Below are 21,010 nucleotides of genomic sequence, written 5' to 3'. Positions count from 1 at the left end.
CCCCCCGGAAGGTGGGCAAGTCTCCCGCATTCTGGTAATTGCCCCCGCTCCCCCCTTGCCCGCTGGTTTAATTACCTGAAATCACGGGTCCGCGGAGAGGGGGCGGGGCTAAAATGACGCGATCACGGCATTTTGCTGCATTTAAGCTCTGCCCCTCTCCGCGGCCCACGAGTTTTCCAGCATGGGGGGCGGGGCCAAGCAATGTCAGCCTTGCTCCTGCCCCCCTGACGTGTTGCCTCTCTGGGCTTCTCCCGGAGAGGTGAAATTGAAAGTAGGCAAGTATGTGTTACCCAGTACAAGTACATTGTGTTTACAAGTGTGGTTTGGTTGTACAGGGTCACGTTAGAGACCACAGACAGACACTCAATTAGCTTAGTGATATCACTCATGTGCATGAAAGGGCGGGGTCAGGGCTGCCACTAGGAATTCTGGTGCCCGGGACTGATTTCCAGTTTGGTACCCGGGACTGATTTTTGGCGCTTGCGCAGTAGTCTGACCTTCCCGGACAGAAGCAGCCATGCCGGGCACCGTGGTGTTGCCCACCGAGGATGACCTGTCAGTGCGCTCCCATCCCCCCCCCCCACTTACCGCCCGACTCAGCAGGTCCCAAAGCACAGGCTTCTTCAATGCAGGACACAGGCGGCCAATTAAAATGCAGCACCGGCTGGTGAGCCAATCAAAGCTTTGTACCGTCAGCCGCTCTGATTGGCTAACGGTACACGAGCTCTGATTGGCTCAAAAGCCGGTGCAGCATTTTAATTGGCTGCCGAGGAACGAGCGCAGCACAGCCAGCACAGTGGAGGGTTGTGGTGGGCAAAATGAGCTGCCCAGGTCCTTCCAGATGCTGGGGCCCAGGACAGCTGTACCCACCGCAACCCCCTGTTGGCCACCCTGGGTGGGGTAGTACTAGGAAAAATATACATTGTTTCCCCCAGCACACTGAATGAGATCAGTAACCAGATTTATATACTACATGGTAATATAATTCAGAGATCTTGTCTGCTGGAGGAAACAATGTGTTTTTTAGGTGCTAGGACTGCCAGTGCCAAGACCGCAACTGACCCAGGATTTTACCGGGTTTCTGTCTGTAGGATCAGAGTGACCAGCACGCTCTCTATCTCTCTGTCTGTAGCATGGGTCCTCAAACTGCGGCCCTCCAGATGTTGTGAAACTACAAATCCCAGCATGCCTTGCCACAGTTTTGCTATAAGGGAGTGTTAAAACTGTGGCAAGGCATGCTGGGATTTGTAGTTTCACAACATCTGGAGGGCCGTAGTTTGAGGACCCATGGTCTGTAGGATCAGAGTGACCAGCCCATGCGCAGTCTCTGAACCAGATGTACTAAGCTTCAAAAAGTGATAAAGTGGAGAGTGATAAAGTACCAGTCAATCAGCTCATAACGGTCATGTCCACATGGAGCACAGCTTCTCATAATTAGTAGAGAACTGCGCTGGTAGTGTGTCCGCAGCTTCTGGTACACAGCACACAGGTCCAGCCGACCCTTTGCAGACTACACAGTGAAGAATTCAACCCCTGTGTACTGGCTAGTGTCCTACAGAGGGCAATATTCCTCCATGTTGATCTAGAGCAGTGGTTCTCAACCTCAGTCCTCATTGCCATCAGAAATTGCGGGGACTGACAAAATAGGCAGGCCCTGCAATGCTGACAGGCTGCTATCTCTGTCATGACATAATTAAGTCACATTGTGTGGTTGTAGGGGTTTTCCTGCGGCTGGCGGCGCGACTACCTGCTTGGGCAGCAGGTGACATGCGGATGCTGGCGAGCAGTGGCAGCGATGACATGCGGCTTGCAGCTGTTAAATGAAGGAGACTGCGGCAGCAGATGACCCACTGCTGTTAAATGAAGGGGGCTGACGACTATAGGTCGGGGGGTGGAATGTGCAACAGAACGGCCCGGGCCCTCCCCTCTCTGTCAGAGTGGCAGGGCCCGGGACAGTTCTACCCATAGCACCCCCGTGATGGCGGCCCTGGCGATGGTTGTTATCATGCATATTGTGTAAAAGTCTTCTAGTGTGTACGCACCATTAGACTTTTCTTGTTACTATAGTTAGGCAGCTCTGCGCAGTGCTATCCCTTGCTAACAACCATATTCTGCATTTATTTCCAGCAAAGTACTGTAGCATAATAAGATTCCATTGCTGCTGGCCGCCCCCTGCCCCTTCCCTTGCTTTGTGCCTGTGACCTGTGTCGGCCTGTGCACCACTGTACACACTGTGTCACTGTTTGCTGTGAGGTTGTCAGGTACACAAACCGCAGGCTCCCAGGCACACAATGAGCTGACTCAATCTCCTTTGGTAATACAGGGCTTTTCATATTCTAAACAGAAAGGGGAGGGGACGTCTGGAGGGACCATGGAAACAAAACAGGGATCCTGCATTGACAATAAGTGGACTTTAGAACATGGATCCCCCATCAGTTTCTTGTATCTGTGAGCTCTGCGACTGTGGGTGAGCGACTGGACCCTGATGTGTACATTTAGGGGTAGTTGTATTTTGTAGCGGATCAGCCTTTGTTTGCACACAATAACTGTGCAGGATAGTAAGGAGTGAGACCGAATACAGAGCTGATCAGACAAGTGCTCTGCTTCTCATAGAATGGGGATCTTGTTTAAACTTTAAACGGAATATATTGTCATTTGGTCGTATATAGAGCATTGTGTCATTGTCATTCATAACATTACTAGTTGTATGGAGTGCGGTAATAATTTGATGTACTGTATTAATACTGGATACATTCCTAATAGTTACAGTCAGGTATGACTACAAAGTTATTAGAATGTAATACAAGGTAAGCTTGTCTATGGGAAGTTATATATATTTCAGTCAGGAGTTATTGTACACAAACAGGGTATATTCAGGGACAGGAGATGCCGGCTGGGGATTAGGTAAAATCCGGAACCATCCGGATGCCGGACCACTGGCCTGGCTTCCTGCAGCAAACTCTGGAGCTTGTAGTGTTGGTCTCCATCCGCCCCTGCCTGGGAGGTGTTACTGTATTACTGTAGGGGATGCAGTCAAAATCCCAATGGTCAAAATCCTGACAGCTATTGACAAGACGGTCAAAATCCCGACATGGTCAAAATCCCGACAGCTATTGACAGACGGTCAAAATCCCGACATGGTCAAAATCACGACATTTAAAATCCCGACAAGGTCAAAATACCGACAAGGTCAAAATACCGACATATAGAATGTAGACAGGTGAAAAAGTCAACATGACTTTAGGTGGACAGGTCACGAGGTCGACATGGGTTTTTTTCATTGTTTTTTGACCCGACATGTGCCGACATGCCCTACCATCCACTAGTGCGTGGAGGGATAATAAAATATTGTGCCGAGCGCAGCGAGGCATCGTGAGCGAAGCGAGCGATGCGAGGGGATGCGGTTGACTTCCGACTGTGTCCATGTCGACTGTGTCGACATTTGGGTAAAAAACCTGTGAAAAACCCATGTCGACCTCGCGTCATGTTGACTTTTTCACCTGTCTACATTCTATATGTCGGTATTTTGACCTTGTCGGAATTTTAAATGTCGGTATTTTGACCTTGTCGGGATTTTGACCTTGTCGGGATTTTAAATGTCGGGATTTTGACCGTCTGTCAATAGCTGTCGGTATTTTGACCGTCGGGATTTCATACCGAATCCTACTGTAGTCATATATTCCTGGGAAGCACCTCCATAGGACACCACTCTAAATCAGGGACTGGATAATATTCATCTTCATTGTGTCTTGTCGTCTTCTCCTAGATGAATAGCTGGAGATGGACAGTGTGAGGCAGTAGTGTGCTGGGCTGTGTGTGTGGCATGAGCACAATTTCTACAGGCATTTATAGTGTGTGTTTATTTGTTGCTATAATGTTACAGGAAGCACAAACACCACAAGGGTTGCACGAGGCGGCATCCTGTTCGGCGCAGAGCGACTGATGGCAGCTGTTTTGTCTCCCACTATAAGGCCACATTCAGTGTCCCAAGAAGTGAGTGACCACCTTTATTACTACCACTGGTACAGGGATACAGGCATGAGCCTGGGTACTGGGTATACGGTCCCTGCTTCCACAATATCTATGTCGACAGTCACGAAATCGACCACTAACAGTCAACAGTGACTAGGTTGACACTAGTTGACATACCATAGATAAGCATTGAGAGATGGTCAACACAAGCTTAAGGTCAACATGGACACGGTCAACACTCAAAAGGTCGACACAAGTTATTTTGCTTACTTTGGTTCTTACTTTACTATCCAAGTGGGCATAGCGTGAGAATATAACAGTGTACTGAACGCAGAGAGGCACCGTGTCTGAAACATGGCGAGTGCAGCAAGGGGATGCGGTACATTTATACGTGTCCATGTCGACAAATGTTGTTACAGACACATAAAAAAGTGAAAACCTCATATCGATCCTATCAGTATTGACTTTAAACTCATGTCGACCTTCTGGTACCTAGCTATGGTATGTTGACCATTTTCAGGTGTCGACCTAGTGATCGTCGACCTAGATATTGTCAACCCACTATACCGTAACGCCCTGATTAAGTTGATTCGAGCCACTGAACTGCAAATCACTGCACAGTCATACACGTGGTCACCTTCTCCACAGGTTCTCAAACTCGGTCCTCGGGACCCCACACAGTGCATGTTTTGCAGGTCACCTCACAGAATCACGAGTGAAATAATTAGCTCCAACTGTGGATCTTTTAAAATGTGTCAGTGAGTAATGAATGCACCTGTGCACATGCCGGGTGACCTGGAAAACGTGAACTGTTGGGGTCCCGAGGACCAAGTTTGAGAACCTCTGAGCTAGTCAAACAAGTTTTGCTTAGCCAGAAGCGAGAGAGAGACAGAGCGGTACATTTACTAAAGCTTCTAAAGATGAAAAGAGGAGATATTGCCCATAGCAACCATTCTCTCTATCATTTCTCTATTGCACCCTAGAAATAATAGTCAGAATTTGATTGGTTGCTATAGGCAACATCACATTATTAATTTTTACAAGCCTTAGTAAATTTACCCCAGAGAGAGAGAGAGAAAGACTAGTGAGTTTGCAGCGCCTCACTGCATCATGAGAACAGCATAGCAAAACAGTCAGACAGGCAGATGTAACATCTATAGAGAGAGTTATTTGTGTGAGTTATTTTGTTTCTGTGCAGGGTAAATACTGGCTGCATTATTTTTACACTGCAATTAAGATTTCAGTTTCATACACCCCACCCAAATTTAACTCGCTCTGCACATGTTACATCTGCCCTACCTGCAGTGCACATGGTTTTGCCCATTTTCCGAACAAATGTGTACTGCGATCCGATCTGAATAAGTGCCTATGTCCTTGTCTGGACATGAAAGCAATTTGCACTTAACAAGGGGAGTCCCTTTAGGTTGCCTCCTAGCCCAGATAAAGCGATTATTAAAGCCTTTCCTTGCTGGCAGCCATTGTGTAAAGAGTTGTTTTGTTGTAGCTTTTTTGACATATGTTTTTATTTTAAAAAAAATGAGATTGTGCCAGCTATTCCCCAATTATCACTGCCCCCCTGAGGATGACCGACAATCTGCAACCTGACACCACCTGCACATCAGTGCATGTCAGCTTGCAGTAAGAACATGCACTTGGGTGATGGTATGCGATCCGATATCCCGCTGCGATTTCCCTTGAAATTCCCCATGCGATAAATCCCTTCTCAAGTCATTTTTTTTTTGTTGCATTCGATGTGTATGCAATCATGCAATACATTACATTACCCTTGCGACCTGAAATAGGGTAATGTAATGAGGGCTGGGCTATCTGGGGGTATATAAATTGGCAAATCGTACATCGCATTGCGATAAATTGCGTGTGATAAAAAAACCCTATGATCGCACATGCAATTCGATAAATATTATGTGCAGCACACAGGGGCGTAACTAACTATTTAGCGCAACCCCGCCGCACGTTTATTCGGCGCCCCCCCCCCCACACACACACACACACACACCTAACCTGCCCCCCCTTCTTACCTGCGGTCTGCGTCTCGCCCGGCTCTCTGTCGGGACCTTCCTGACGTCATGGTCCCCGCCGGCTCCAGCTGCTACAATTAAAATGGACTCTTAGAAAATGGCTGCCCCTATGCTGCAGACAGAAAACTGTCTGCAGTATGGGGGCAGCCATTTTCTAATTGTCAGTTTTCATTGCAGCAGGAGCCGGCCGGGACCGTTATGGTCAGGCAGGTCCCAGCAGAGAGCCAGGCGAGACGCAGACCGCGGGTAACTATAGCCCCGCAGCCCCCCCGGCGGCACCCCCAATTTCTCTGCGCCCCCCCCCCCCCCCCCCCCGCCACCGCGGGGGCTGCGGAGCTATAGTTACGCCACTGGCAGCACATAATATCTTGAGTTGCGAGATTCGACCATCGTGCCCATGCATCACATCGGGTGACACATGTGATTGGCGTGCGATCCGATTTGTTGCTGCGATTCATCGAAATCTAATGATTTTACCCTATATCTCACAAGTGTATGAGCTGCATAAGCTGTAACGTTACTGTACCTAAGTAAGGACTGCAGAATATTGTTGCGGCATGAATATTTTTGGAGTAGAGTCCTACACCAGCCCAGTGATCTGCTGGTGTAGGAGGACTTTCCTCCAAGATACGATAAGGAATGTGTGATACATGCCTTTAGAAATAGTTAATTTTTCAGCTATTCCTAGAATTCTATTTTTCAATTTATCACGCTCCAGAAAAGGAAGGAATCAGGTTTGGACGGACAGAACCATTTTCAAAAATCTTTTTTTCTGTTTGTAATATTGTTGTCAGTAACAGATTTTGGAAGCTGACATAATCCTTACCGGTCTATGGATTTTCAATATGTAATATTTTCTTGTTTAAAAACAATCTTGCGCTGTGCCAAATCAGATAAAACCTTCAAAATTGTGGCGTTTGCTTATATTCATCTGCTGTCTCCCATTCTCCACCTAGATGCGGCTCCGAGGAGCAGCAAGAGGCCCCCACACACTCCGTTCCTTCGTAATCTGCCACCCATGAACCTGGTTACCACACAGAGGACTGAATTCATACCAAGGTCACTTGAGGGAAGGCCTAAACAATGTATTCCCCCTGTAAGTGTTAACTGCCTGAATTCAAATATTGCACATGCCATAGGTGATTGCATAATTGTGTAGAAGAAGGGGGGGGGGGGGGGGGCATGCTAGCCTTTGGTTTGAAAAAGCAGTTTTGTGGTTCCAGCATATTTCCAGTGAGTCTCAAGATGTAATAACATGTCAAATGGATACAAAGCCTTTAGAAACTGCCAAGAAAAAAAAACTTGACTGTCTGCAAGTCGCTGTCTTGACTTTCCAGAAGCTAAAAAAGTTGTCAGATATGAATTTTCAACTCGCTGGGAAAAAATCGATTTGCCCTTTTATAAATATTTGAAAATAGCATAGGATCACATATCACGTATAAAACTAACACTTCAGCCAAGGCTAATATTAAAACTAACACTTCAGCCAAGAGGGATAGAAGTGTGACATTTGACATTTCCATTGCCAGCATTAGACTTTTCCAGTCAGGCTGATGTTACTATAATCTAAGCCTCCTGGAAAAAACTCCAGACAGTGCTACTCTTCCCAGAGGTTAGTAAGCCCACCCCTTAAACATGACATCATGCGAGGGCCGGACTAGCCACCTGGAACTTCTGGCAGATGCCAGAGGGGCTGATGGCCAGATGGGCTGCTTTCTTGCTGCAAGGTGGAGGCTCCGCCTCCTGATTGGCGCACAGAGAGAGCTGCTGGACTTGTGGTGGGTCCGGCGGCTGTCCCTTGCGTGGCTGGGGTCCAGGAGAGAGGGGGGCATCACATGCCAATACTCCCCTCTCTCCTGCAAGCCGGAAGAGGCAGCTTACGCATCCGCTAGCCCGATGTGTGCACGCGACGCGTGCAACGTTCACAAATGCCTGGGCTGATTCAGCGGCCCAGTCCGTCGCTGCATCATGCATTCAGGGAACGTGGCTGGCACGAGGCACCATAAAGCCCTGTTACAGCACTGCCTTAAGCAGGGGAAACACAGCATTCGGCTCCCCACCAAAAAGACAACCAGCCTTAAGCAGACCAGTACAGGGCTGTATTTTCTTAATCTCATTGAGAAAGACTTTGCTCCTCTCTAGAAAAAAACATCCCTACTGTATGCTGACTATGGCGCTGCAGCCTGCTATACAACACTATGGGAGTGGGTGGCACCAGGCAGTCACAGGTATCCTTCTGGGAAACTTGACTGGTCTGAGTGTGCGGGAGAGCTACCTGAGATTTGGGAACCTCCTATATGCTCACAATCTTGGTTAGTGTCACTGAGCAGCACTGATTCTCACAACATATAGTGACACCAATGCTTATATGCAAAGGGATGGTTTTCTTCAGTTCATGTCCTAGGGAATAAGTCCCTGTGTCCATGTCCACCCTACTATAGTGGCACCAGTTCTGGCAGATAATGCCTATTGCTGGAAATGGAAATGTTGAGTGGTTCCCACGCTCTTCACTCTCCAATACCAGTGTAGAGTAAAGCACCGGTGCTTGTCTTTTTAGCCAATCGAAGGCTATTACATCTCAATGTACCTCAAAAGTTGCTGGCACTTTATTCCGTACTGCCGGGGTGTACATACAGTACTGAATCAGGCCCTTAGTAATCATAAGTGGCGTACAGGCCCCCATATACCTGAACGATATTGGGCCGGAATGCACAATCTCTATTGATCGTGTGCACATCGTGCGTAATGTCGGTACGGTCCCGCTGGTAGAGAAGTCGGCCCTCAGATCACACCTGCTGCACGTCTGATCAGTCGGCTCTCATTGCAGTTGTAAGCAGATCGCATGTGCTTTTTAAGTACATATGGTCGCGCGTATGATCGTGCTTTGACCTGAATACGATCAGGTTGTATGCTGGTCATTCTGATGGCCAGTTTTAGTGTAGGTTGGATTTTGGCCACTACTTTTATGCATTATTGTATGACTATTGATCACATGCTGTTATTGATATTTATACGTATTTTTCTGATAATTCATCTTTCATAATTTTATGTCTTGTGATAAGTTATTAATGAGGTGTGGTATACGTTTTATGCATAAGGAGCAATACTATTTATTGTGCTTGTTGCAGTCCCACTCTTATTATTTGCTCCTAAAGCCCTGTACACACGCTTATGGTGTGTACACACGGTCAGATGTGCCTTAACATACGATCCACGATCAGATCGGATCGGAATCAGATCGCAAGGCACATCCGATTTGCATACAAGTCTGACTATATAGTGCAGATCTGCACTATATAGTCAAGGCAGACAAGAATTTCTGCCTTGCGATACGTGAACGCGCATCGGGATCGGATCAGGATCGCAAGGGTTAAAACCCTTGCAATCTGCATCCGATTCCGATCCGATGTTGACTATATCGTCAACATCAGAAGGCAAATAGTACCGTTTGTACACACTATTAGATTTGCTTTAGATTTGATGTTAGATTCAATTTTCTATTAGATCTGACATTAGATCATCCTATTCGATTTGGCATTAGATCTGTACTTTTGCATTCAATTCGATATCACAATGTAGCCACAATGTACTCGTGGAATTCGAGATTTCCTTGGCTGCACAGTAGATTTTTTCTATTCGATTTTGAGAAAACGGGAGCGGGCATCGAATCGAATGCAGATCGAAAGTGTCCTAAAAACCATTTGATGTGGATTCGATTTTGCTTCTATGAGCAAAATCGAATCGAAAACAGGGAAAAATCTAAGCGTGTGTACACAGCTTAAGGTTTAGAATGTTTTTGATACTTACCCTCTACTTTACGCTCACATACAAGGCTTTGGATTAGGAGCAGCCTTTTTTTTTTTTTTGTATTGTAATCACAATGATTATTTTTTTCTGCCTTTTTTTATTTTCTATTTCTTTTATTATTTATCTATTTCTCAATAAGCCTATGAATATAACTCTACTGTCCCTGACAGTTAGATATCATAGGACTCAAAAATGCACTATTCATGTGAGGTTTCCATCATATGGCCATAAAATATCCAGTGTAATATCAGGTCTGATCAGAAGTCTCCTCCCGGTTCTAAATACAGGAGGGCTATTACCAAGGCCCGGAGGAGCCGCTGCAGAACCAGACTGTTTATGGGCTGGACTATCCTCCCAAAGATGCAGAAAGAATTAAGCCTACACGGCCGCCGGACAACCTGCGCCCTCCGCCTCCATCAGGCACTCACCACAGTACAACCAACAGGGAGCTCTACAAACAGTGGAACACAGAGCGCCAACCACTATATGGAGAATTGCCGGCTCTGGCAGGTACCACAATGTTATCCATCACCCCCTCAAAACGAAATAAATAGAAATATCCTAAAAATATACGGCTTATGAAAAGTGGTGCAAATGGCGCATTTACTGTATACAGAGTCACTCAGAGCACTCACGTTTTATGTGAACATAACTGTATCAGTGATTTATTTTAGTTTACTTTTTAGGGTATAATAACTGTAGAGTATAATAACTGTAAATATACAATATATGTAGATATATATGTCTTCAAAACAACATAAATTCTTCTGGGTACACTTGCACAAAGTCAGGGATTTTGTAGAATTGGATCAAGATCATAGTTTTCCAATGAAGGTTGAAACACAGTCAGTAACTGAAACAGAAACAGATACTGTATGTAGAAGGAGTAGGTGTGACAATAAATCTGGGCACCAAGGGATTTTGACAGAATTTATTTGACAAAAGAGATATAAAAAAATACATAGGAAGAAGAGCACTTAGATGCTCGAAACGCGTCGGGTGTGACTCGCATCCCACAACTTCACCCAGGACTCAGACCCAGTGCATAGGTATTTGGAGCCACAAGCAGGGTGCACACTCCGGACTGCATCCTGTCTTATTCCATCCTTGCTGGCTCCAAATACCCTTAGGAGTAAGAAGAACCATTATTATATGTTTTATAATGTTTTTATGTATTTTTTATATCTCTCAATACTTTTTTGTCAAATAAATTCTGTCAAAATCCCTTGGCGCCCAGATTTATTGTCACACCTACTCCTTCTACATTTAATTTACTGTTAAGGTCTGAGGGTGACCTTAGTGACAATTTATAGACAGCTGGGATAGGAGCGCAGGACCGAACCCCTCCAAAAACCAGAACCACTGTATGTAGGAGGATTAAAACTGGGTGAGGAACAGCCAAACTCTGCTACAAAGGTGAAGTTGTGGAAGAGAGTTTCATGTCACAGGTCATACATGATGGCAACACTAAGCACAGCAACAATTTAGGTCTGTACGCTTGCGGGCGCGATGTTTTAGAAATGCGCATGTGCATTTCTGTGCATAGAAACATAGAAACATAGAATTTGACGGCAGATAAGAACCACTTGGCCCATCTAGTCTGCCCCTTTTTTTAAACATGTTACCTCAAACCATATTTGATCCTTATTTTTATGTAAGGATATCAATATGCTTATCCCAAGCATGTTTAAATTGTACTACTGTATTTGTGTCTACCACCTCTGTTGGGAGGCTATTCCACTTATCTACTACTCTTTCTGTGAAAAAATTATTCCTCACATTTCCCCTGAATCTTCCTCCCTCTAGTTTCAGTGCATGTCCTCGTGTTCTGTTGCTCCTCTTCCTGTGAAGAATGTCTCCCACCTGTACCTTGTTAAAGCCCTTGATATATTTGAAAGTTTCTATCATGTCCCCCCTTTCCCTTCTCTGCTCTAAAGTATACATATTAAGATCTTTTAGTCTTTCCTGGTACGTTTTGTGATGTAGGCCATGCACCATTTTAGTTGCTCTTCTTTGTACAGTCTCTAATGTATTTATATCCTTCTGGAGATATGGCCTCCAGAACTGAACACAATACTCTAGGTGGGGTCGTACCAATGACCTATACAGTGGCATTATTACTTCTTTCTTTCTACTGCTGATACCTCTCCCTATGCAACCAAGCATCTGACTTGCCTTCTTCATTGCTTTGTTACATTGCCTACCTGCTTTTAAGTCCCCTGAAATAGTGACACCTAGATCCCTCTCTTCCTCAGTAGTTTCTATTATAGTGCCATTTATACTATATTGAGTCTTTGGATTTCTGAGACCCAAGTGCATGATTTTGCATTTTTTGGCACTAAACTGTAGTTGCCATTCTCTTGACCATTTCTCTAATCTGCCTAGATCCTCAATCATTTGTTTTACCCCTCCTGGTGTGTCTACCCTGTTGCATATCTTTGTGTCATCTGCAAAAAGGCACATTTTACCCTCAATTCCATTTGCAATATCACCAATAAAGATATTAAAAAGCACCGGTCCAAGTACAGATCCCTGGGGTACTCCACTTGTAACCTTTCCCTCCTTTGACTGTACTCCGTTTATGACAACTCTCTGTTTTCTGTCCTGCAACCACGCTCTTATCCATTCAACTATCTTAGAATCCAATCCCAAGCTTTTAAGTTTATTTAACAGTCTGCGATGTGGGACAGTGTCAAAAGCTTTACTAAAGTCTAGATAAGCTACATCTACAGCCCCACCTTGATCTATTACTTTAGTCACCCAGTGCCAGTTGCATGCGTCCAGGGCGAACAAATTGTTCGCCGGGTGCATGCACCCATCATTGCATCCGGTGGGCGGGGGGGGGGGATGTGGGGCGACGGAACAGGGGACTCGCCTATGGGAACGCCAGGGGTGGGTAGCTGATATCACTGGATGTCAGCTGCCTGCCCACTTCCTTCAGAATGTGCTCTGAGCAACCTTAGATGTGCGTGTGCTTTCCACATCACTCGATGGTCGGCGAACATCGAATGATGTGGGTGTTCCCCCACAGGCTGCGAATGGTCAAATATCCATTCACAGCCAGTGCTTGTGAACACACACTGCGAATGGGTGGTGGCCAGGCCTTGCGAATCAACTACAATAACCGCCATTGTCATACTGCCTACACTGTGCCATGGTTTGATGTGCATCTGCCAGGGGTCTCTGGGCGTAGGCCTCGTCACTCTGGTCTCTTGGGGTTTTCCCAGTGCATGTTTTCTTATTTTATATTCTTCTTATTCCTCTTTTATAAAGTGTTGGGTATTGTAACGCTAATAAATGAATTAATGAGATCATATTAGACTGACTTGCATTTTGTATTCTTCTTCTGTACTGCAGCAATCTCAGTTCTGCATATCAATGTTCAGTAAAAGAATAAAGGATATGCAGATAAATCTCTATATCTACCTTTCATCCCAGGACATCTCCTCTTCCCCGGTGATGTGTGTGACATGAAAACCACAACCCAGGACCATTTTGTAGAGAAGAAGATAAAGAGGGTGGAGCCAGTGAGAGCGTCAAGAGATCACCTGACCATTGAAGGTAGAATAGAGATCGGATGTAGACTTAAGGGGAATACACACTGGGCTATGTGAGGACTATTTCTAAGATATTAAGCATGGATCGCTCTGTGTGTATGCCCTCCAGTGATGGGGATGCACAATCCTGCACGTCGCTCTAGCCTGACTAGATCTTGGCTGCATGCATACATCGTGGGTGCATCGTGGGTGTGCAGCAATGTGTAGCTCAGCACAAGCTCCCCGCGTCGCCCCGTGTGTACGGGGCTTAAGCCTACTACAAAGGTACCACTGATTCACTAACCATACCAGACATTGAGGAGGTTGTAGTGTAGACATAGGCAATGCCACTGTAAGATATTAATATATTTCCCAAGCAGGACTTAAAGTGGTCCTGGAGAAGTGATGGAACTCATTTCTCCTGCCACCTCATCTACGCATTAGGCTGAGCTAGGACCGCGGCGAGGGTTTTTGTCTCCCTCCTGCAAACTATAAATTTGTGCCCTATCACCCATACTTTATAGAGGGGCAGTAGGGGTTATTCAGACCTGAGCAGTTCTCTGCTAATTTGCAGAGCCCTGCAATCAGATAGCTGCCGTCCCAACAAAGTGAAATCCCGCCCTGTACAAGGCTGCAAATGGCTTACAAAAATATTGCAGGTAGGCGACTAGCTGCAAATTCACTCACAACTCACTCATGGTAGAATGATTTCCCAGTGTGTGCAGTCTGTGCGTAGCCCAGTACATATTTGGCGGCTGCAATAGAAACCAGCTGATCGAAGCCAGAGCTGACATCACACTACTTCCTTGAAAAAACCTTGACACTCCGGCGTTTTCCCTGACACGCCCCCAAAAAGTCCAGTTACCGTCCACAAAGCCAGCTTCCAATCAATCAACTTGAGTATGGACAGCAATTAAGAAAAACACTAGATTTTATCCCTGGATGGTCTTGCGCATGCGCAATTGTTCGATTATCGCTCTGTCTGCGAATTTGCAGCCCAGCGATCAGGTCTGATTAACCCCTGTGTGAGTACCAGGAGGGGTTGGCCACAGGTGTAGGAGAACCGTTGAGCCACCAAGGCCTAAATAGGGGGAGCATTTCCACAGCTCATCAGTGACACTAGCACCACGTGCATTGTGGTGGGTGGTGGGGCGGGCTCTTCTGTGCAGGGGTATGGTCCCGGGACCCTGGACATCAGTGGTAGCTGTATCTGCTGTCCTTGTTATAAAGCGGAGATGCAGGGCCCTCACATTCCCATAAAATATCATGTGTAGACCATTGAAATGATTCCAAGTTCTTCACTCTGTACGATGGATAAGTCAGGAACAATACTTTTGTCTAGGTGACCATAATATGATGACGACAACCAAGTCTACTTACCAACCTCTGCCTTTGGAAAAGGTAAGAGAAGCCAAGCAACCTCCCATGAAAAAGGTCATCAAACGACCACCAGTGAAGCTGACGACCAAGTATCAAAGTGATTTCTCCATTAGTAACCCCATAGAGCCAAGCAGACCAGCCCCACCACCCACTGACAACCTGGCCGTAAATCCGTACTGCAGGTGAGTAGGGCTGGAGTATATCTAGAGGACATGCTATGCCAGTGATTATGTGAGCACCCAATGTATTTCTATTCTTGGCCATCAGCAATGACTTTCAGACTGTTCAGAGAGAGACGTTCCCTGGCTGGGACCCTTTGCTGCACCCTCGGCCTGAGCCAGCCCATTTAAAGGAGGAGCTGACTTCCATGGGTAGGGATCGGGGAGGACAGGTAGATGGGAACACAGTTACAAAGGTAATATTATTTATGTGTAAAGTATTTTACAAGGAAGAAATACGTTGACAATCGCCACTCGTTTGGTGTGTTCTGATCTATGTGGATTGTTCTAAACATACTGACATTAGCTTCATATTATGGTCAATCATTTTCATACACTGTTCTAAGGGGCATCACTGCGGTCAGTGATACCCGGTGCACTGACAAGACCCAACCCCCTCACTGCACGTATGCCAAAGGTGTGTGCAGCACTGTGGCCAACATTCCTTGAGATGTCTGGCCTCCCCCGATGTGACAGGATCTGAGTGCTTTACGCTATGTTGCAGTGTCTGGGGGTATTGTGTAACTGGCACTACTGGGGACATGATATGTAACTGGCACTACTGGGGACATCTGTTACTGGCATTACTGGGGACATGATATGTAACTGGCACTTACTGGGGACATCTGTAACTGACACTACTGGGGACATGATATGTAACTGGCACTACTGAGGACATGATATGTAACTGGCACTACTGGGGACATGATATGTAACTGGCACTACTGAGGACATGATATGTAACTGGCACTACTGGGGACATGATATGTAACTGGCACCACTGGGGACATCTGTTACTGGCATTACTGGGGACATGATATTTAACTAGCACTTACTGGGGACATCTGTAACTGGCATTACTGGGGACATGGCATGTAACTGGCACTACTGGGGACATGATATGTAACTGGCAGTAAATATGTTCAAGAAAATGATTGCTTGGCATTCAAATTCAGTACTTGAGATAGGACACAAACTTTGTTTCATGTTTTAAAACCTTGTTTCATGCACAAATAAAATATATATTTGTGTGTATTTCATGTGATTGATGTGTTTATACAACATAAATGCAAGACACCTCATTGAAATCTAAAAATATTTTGAAATATGGAATAATCCATTATCCAGAATGCTTCTGGTCCCAAGCATTTTGGATAAGGTATACACAACCTGTACTTGGTCTGAGTGCCTCCTTCCTTTTGGAAATGTCACTTCTATAGTGAAATAATAATGAAAGAGCTGGGAAACATTGTGAGCGATATTACCTGGCCTACAAAACATGTTTCTTCCATTGTGGCAGATGGATATTCTCCTATAATTGTGTTATTACAGGCCTCTTTCCTGGCCTTTATAATTATCCTTATGTATTCATGGTTCCCTTCTCTATGGTTACTTTGCCTTATTTTGAATTCAATAAGAAGTAAGAATAGATTATACCACAGCATAATTTATCTTGTTTGTTTCTAGTCCACCCATTAATATACAGTATTCACCTAAGTGTGTACCATATCTATTGTTCTAGCTGGCATTTCTGCCACCTGAGCCACAGGCCTTGGAGCCAGTCAGAAGACCAAGGTCAGTCCTCCGACCAATAAATGCCAGGTTTGATGGCACCACCCACAGCAGAAGTGTGTTCAAGGACTGGGGCGTTCAACCACGACTGCGGTGTGGAGATCCCATGGATGGTGTCTCACTGAGACCTCTGGTGAGGCTGTCAATCACTGCATGCAAAACAAAATAAATCATTATTAGCTCTGATTGCTCATTATATTGCTTCTACATAAGAACAATATACCCATGGAAATAAAGCATAACTTCTGCACTGCTATCCATAGGTGAAGCTTGACAGCGAGACCACAACAGGAGCAACATTCGTACATAAGAAGGGAGAACTGGTGAGGATCTACAAGCCAGCGAAGGACAACTTAGAGCTATCAGGAGAAAGAGACTTCTCTACCGTACACAAGGAGACCTACAGGTATAAGGATGGTGTCTCACTTTTGTGTATTTTTTACCATTCTGTCGTAAGTACAGTGACCAATTGTGACACTAAACAAGGTTGAATCAGGGTACAATCTCGTTGCTCCAATTCATCCAAGAGGTTCTTAGTGGGGTTAAGATCTGGATTCTGAGCTGGCCAGCCCAATCGGAGTTATCAAATTTTCTGTAACACTAACTGAAATAGCCTTCACCTCCATACTGTATTTACTGTACATCTGGCATCAGATGTTCTTCTGGCAATCCCTAAACCCGTCCATCTAATCTGAAACATTTTGTACCTTCACAAGTCTGCTGCAAAAACACATTTCACTAGTAGGGGAACCAATCACTTTGGTCTACATATTATACCAATGGTGAAAGAAGACAAACTTCCCATTTTTATAAGAAAAAGTGTCAGGCAATGGCCACCATTGAGTACAATCAGAAAATAAAGACGATTGGATATATAAATCTACCAATGCTGTAACCCTATGATTTTAAAAACCCCAATTGGCAAACTCACAACAAACCTTTCTCTCAAGGGGGAGCCAGATCACATCCCGGAATTGGGATTCTGATGGTCAGTATACTCATATTGGAATCTCAACAGTTAGGATCCCGACTTACAGTCACTACTCTCCCTCATGGGGGTTCACGACCACCATACAGGGAGAATGGAACCTGTGGTGAGCACAGCGAGACACCAAGCCCGCAAAGGGGCTTTGATGTGCTCGCCTCCTCGTACCGGCAGTCGGGATTCCGATGTTGGTATACTGACCATTGGAATCCCACCCGTCAGGCAGCCATACCACACCCTTCTCAAGGGTGGTGAAACCGCACATACAAGACCAACAAATGATCCCAAATGTCACTATGAACCTGAACCCCTTCGTAACGTAGTACCCTGGAGGGTTCCAGCTTTATGTTGCGTGCACACGTTTCATTAGATAAATTATTTAATGACAAGGGAACGTACACTAGCTAATAAAAACTAATCAAGTCTTTGTTGGTTCTTTTCATTATAAATTACAGTCCACAGATCACATGCATGCAATAATTATTTGAATTCACTGAAGGGTAAATTTTACGGAAGCTTCTAAAATTGAAAAGCGGTACTAACCTCCCAAAAATGTTTCCAAGTCTCCAAAAATGGCCGCATTGCCCATATGTATCAAGCTTTGGAAAGACAAAGCTTCGAAGAGCGTGTCCCAAGTGTCGTTATTCAGAAGTATTCATGCATACAACATGGCTTTAATAAACTCTGCTACGCATGCAGAGAAGGAATGAATTGCATAGAACATGTTATACATGATACATACTGCCAGTGGCGCATCCAGAGAGAGGGCTGCGTGCAGTACAGTAAAAAATTAAATGGGGGAGCCACGCCCACTGCCAGGGAGTCATTTTGGTATGGCAGTTGGGATGGCTCCTCTATTTGAATTTTGAACTGTACTGCACGCAGCCCCCATCTACCAAAAATATTATGGTGATGATGGAAACAATTGTACTCAAATTATAATTGCTAGACAATAGTCAATGAAAAGTAAATATTGTTAATATATAAAATTCAGCTTTAAATCTGATTGCCTAGATATAGAAGTCCCTGGCTGAAGGGGATTTATGCTACAACTTGCTTGAAAGATCGATCAATGGTTCTGTCAGCAATCAGCGGGAGATGGCTGAGAAGGGCAGGCAGAGACCAGTACCAGCAGATTCTCAACGCCAATTATATTCTGCTCCTAAGTGCACTGGAAGCTGCCTCCACTTTTTACACCATTGATGTTGGACTCTTGTCAGAAGGAGCAATCAGCGTTCCAAGGGACACGGTACATACAGTGTACACCCCCTTTAGCAGGCCACACTCATCCTGCACATAGCTGTAAATACTGGAACTCTTCTAGTATTACTCCTTTCTGTGCTGCGGAAAAATAAGGATCAATATAACAATAAGTCATCAAATACTTAACAGCATTTCACACTGTGAGCATTACGGCCTATGTAATAATATCGGCAGCATCATTATTGGTCTGCATTGTGGTGAAAATAATGATACGAAGTGTGATTGATAAATATGCCCCTAAGTGTATCACAGTCTCTGCATGTCTCTGATCCCCTGCAGGACACCAGCAGTGCCTCCATGCCGCATGCAGCTGTACTTGGAGCAGCAGATGGGGGCGGGGCAGTCCGCACAGCTCCAAGAAAGCCAATGAGGAAAGGAGTGGGAGGACTGTCTGCACAGATGACATCATACTGGTCTTATTGCATACTTCAGGGAATCCATTGTCTGGCAACAGCTGCTTTATATGAATATCATACAGGATCTGGGAAATCTCTACACACAAGCCAATGGTTATTAACACCAATAATGAGCACAAGAGGTCATGACAGTTATCCTTTATATAATAGAATATTTTATAGCACATCCTTACAAACTGCATATACTAAAAGAAAAAAAATGTATGTACAATATACACACACATATACATATTCCAGGACAACTTAGTTTGTTCCCTCTTTGTTTGTTCCACCCCGCACCCTACTGCTTCCCCACTGCAGCTGTCCATCCTGGGCTGTATCCGGAAGATGGATTGACCATGTTCAAGTTGACAATACCATGCTCGAGGGTATCTAGTTAGATGCCTAAACATGGTCGACGGCGTCTAGATGGACAGTGACGCCAGATCGGCACAAGTGAAGGCTCAACAGGAACTTGGTCAACAGTAGCAAAGTTGATACACGCTTTTTGTGTTGTTTTTTGGTGCCGGTCCATTTGGTTCCTACTTTACTATGCAAGTAGACAGAGTTAGATTATAATAGTGCCCAAAGCATGGCAAGTGAAGCGAGTGAGCCATATGAGGGGGACTCTGTGCACATATACAGTGTCCACGGAGAACCCTGTGACATTGAGCACCAAAAAAACTCATGTCGAACTTGCTAATGTCAACTATGTTCCCCTTGATCCTTCACTTGCAGTGATCTAGCATCACTGTCTAAACTCGGCCAACCAAGTTTAGATGTCTAACTAGACCCCATCAACCACTAGTGGTTGACCATTGTATTGTCGACTATCCCGGAACCTCCTGGGCCCCTCTCCATCATTACCTTGGGTACTTGTTTCCTAGAACGGCGCCCATCGCGGGCATCGCATGCCATTATAATGGCATGCGATGCGACCGATGTCCGTGATTTTACATAGAAATGCATGGTAAAATGTAAATCGCGTCCGTCGCATCGCATACGGCCAAAAAATCGCATGCGATGCGACCGACGCGATTACCAATTTTACATAGGGAACAATGTTAAATGGCCCAATTGACCCGATTTCACATAGGGAACAATGTTAAATGACCCAAAGACCCCAAATAGCCACCCTGAAGTGTGAAATGGCCCCCCCAATTGTTAACGCCACCCCACGATCAACGTCAACCCGCAGCGTGGCGAGCGCGGCGGTACGCGAGGGGCGGCAGTACGCGTCCTCAGACCTTTTCATACCCCCACTATCCACATCGGCGTGGAGTTGAGAATAGAAAGTGTGGCGAGCCCGAAGCGTGGCGAGCGGACGTGGATACCTGTGAAGCCCGCGAGGGGACGCGTATAGCTGTGCGCTCGCCACACTTTCTGTTCTCAACTCCACGCCGACGTGGATAGTGGGAGTATGAAAAGGTCGGAGGACGCGTACCGCTGCGCTCGCCATGCTTCGGGTTGACGTTGATCGTGGGGTGGCGTTAACAATTGGGGGGGCCATTTCACATTTCAGGGTGGCTATTTGGGGTCTGTGGGCCATTTAACATTGTTCCCTATGTGAAATCGGGTCAATTGGGCCATTTAACATTGTTCCCTATGTAAAATCGCGGTAATCGCGTCGGTCGCATCGCATGCGATTTTTTGGCCGACAGACGCAATTTTTTTCCTTGCGATGCCTAACATCAATATCGTGGGCGCCGTTCTAGGAAACAAGTACCTTACCTTGTTCCCGGTGGTCTGTGCTCCTCTCCTGTGTCTGTCTGACCCCCTGACACAGTGGCTTTCACCGCATGCATTCAGGAGACTGGACAGACCCTAGGAAATAATTGTATAG

General features: G+C 45.6%; 1 protein-coding gene across 1 annotated transcript; it reads left to right on the top strand.

Annotated features, from left to right (window-relative positions):
* The first annotated feature begins 2,348 nt into the window (after positions 1-2,348).
* On the top strand, positions 2,349-20,214 carry LOC146042034 (uncharacterized). Its single transcript, XM_083161941.1, has 10 exons — positions 2,349-2,467; positions 3,884-3,993; positions 6,968-7,107; positions 10,106-10,328; positions 13,257-13,379; positions 14,697-14,916; positions 15,002-15,149; positions 16,475-16,657; positions 16,788-16,930; positions 19,052-20,214. The coding sequence occupies exons 1-10, from the start codon at positions 2,421-2,423 to the stop codon at positions 19,140-19,142; spliced, it is 1,428 nt and encodes a 475-aa protein (XP_083018067.1). The 5' UTR covers positions 2,349-2,420; the 3' UTR covers positions 19,143-20,214.
* The last annotated feature ends 796 nt before the right edge of the window (positions 20,215-21,010 follow it).

This window comes from Crinia signifera, chromosome 19 (genome assembly GCF_055691185.1).
Source record: "Crinia signifera chromosome 19, ASM5569118v1, whole genome shotgun sequence".
Lineage (NCBI taxonomy): Eukaryota > Metazoa > Chordata > Amphibia > Anura > Myobatrachidae > Crinia > Crinia signifera.
The sequence above is the reverse complement of the archived record's forward strand: the minus strand, read 5'-3'. Positions and strand labels throughout refer to the sequence as shown.

Coding starts and splice junctions, on each gene's coding strand:
- LOC146042034 (XM_083161941.1), top strand. CDS start 2,421: ATGGATCCCCCATCAGTTTCTTGTATCTGTGAGCTCTGCGACTGTGG. Junction 10,329..13,256: donor AGAATTGCCGGCTCTGGCAG/GTACCACAATGT, acceptor CTTTCATCCCAG/GACATCTCCTCTTCCCCGGT. Junction 15,150..16,474: donor ATGGGAACACAGTTACAAAG/GTAATATTATTT, acceptor CTATTGTTCTAG/CTGGCATTTCTGCCACCTGA.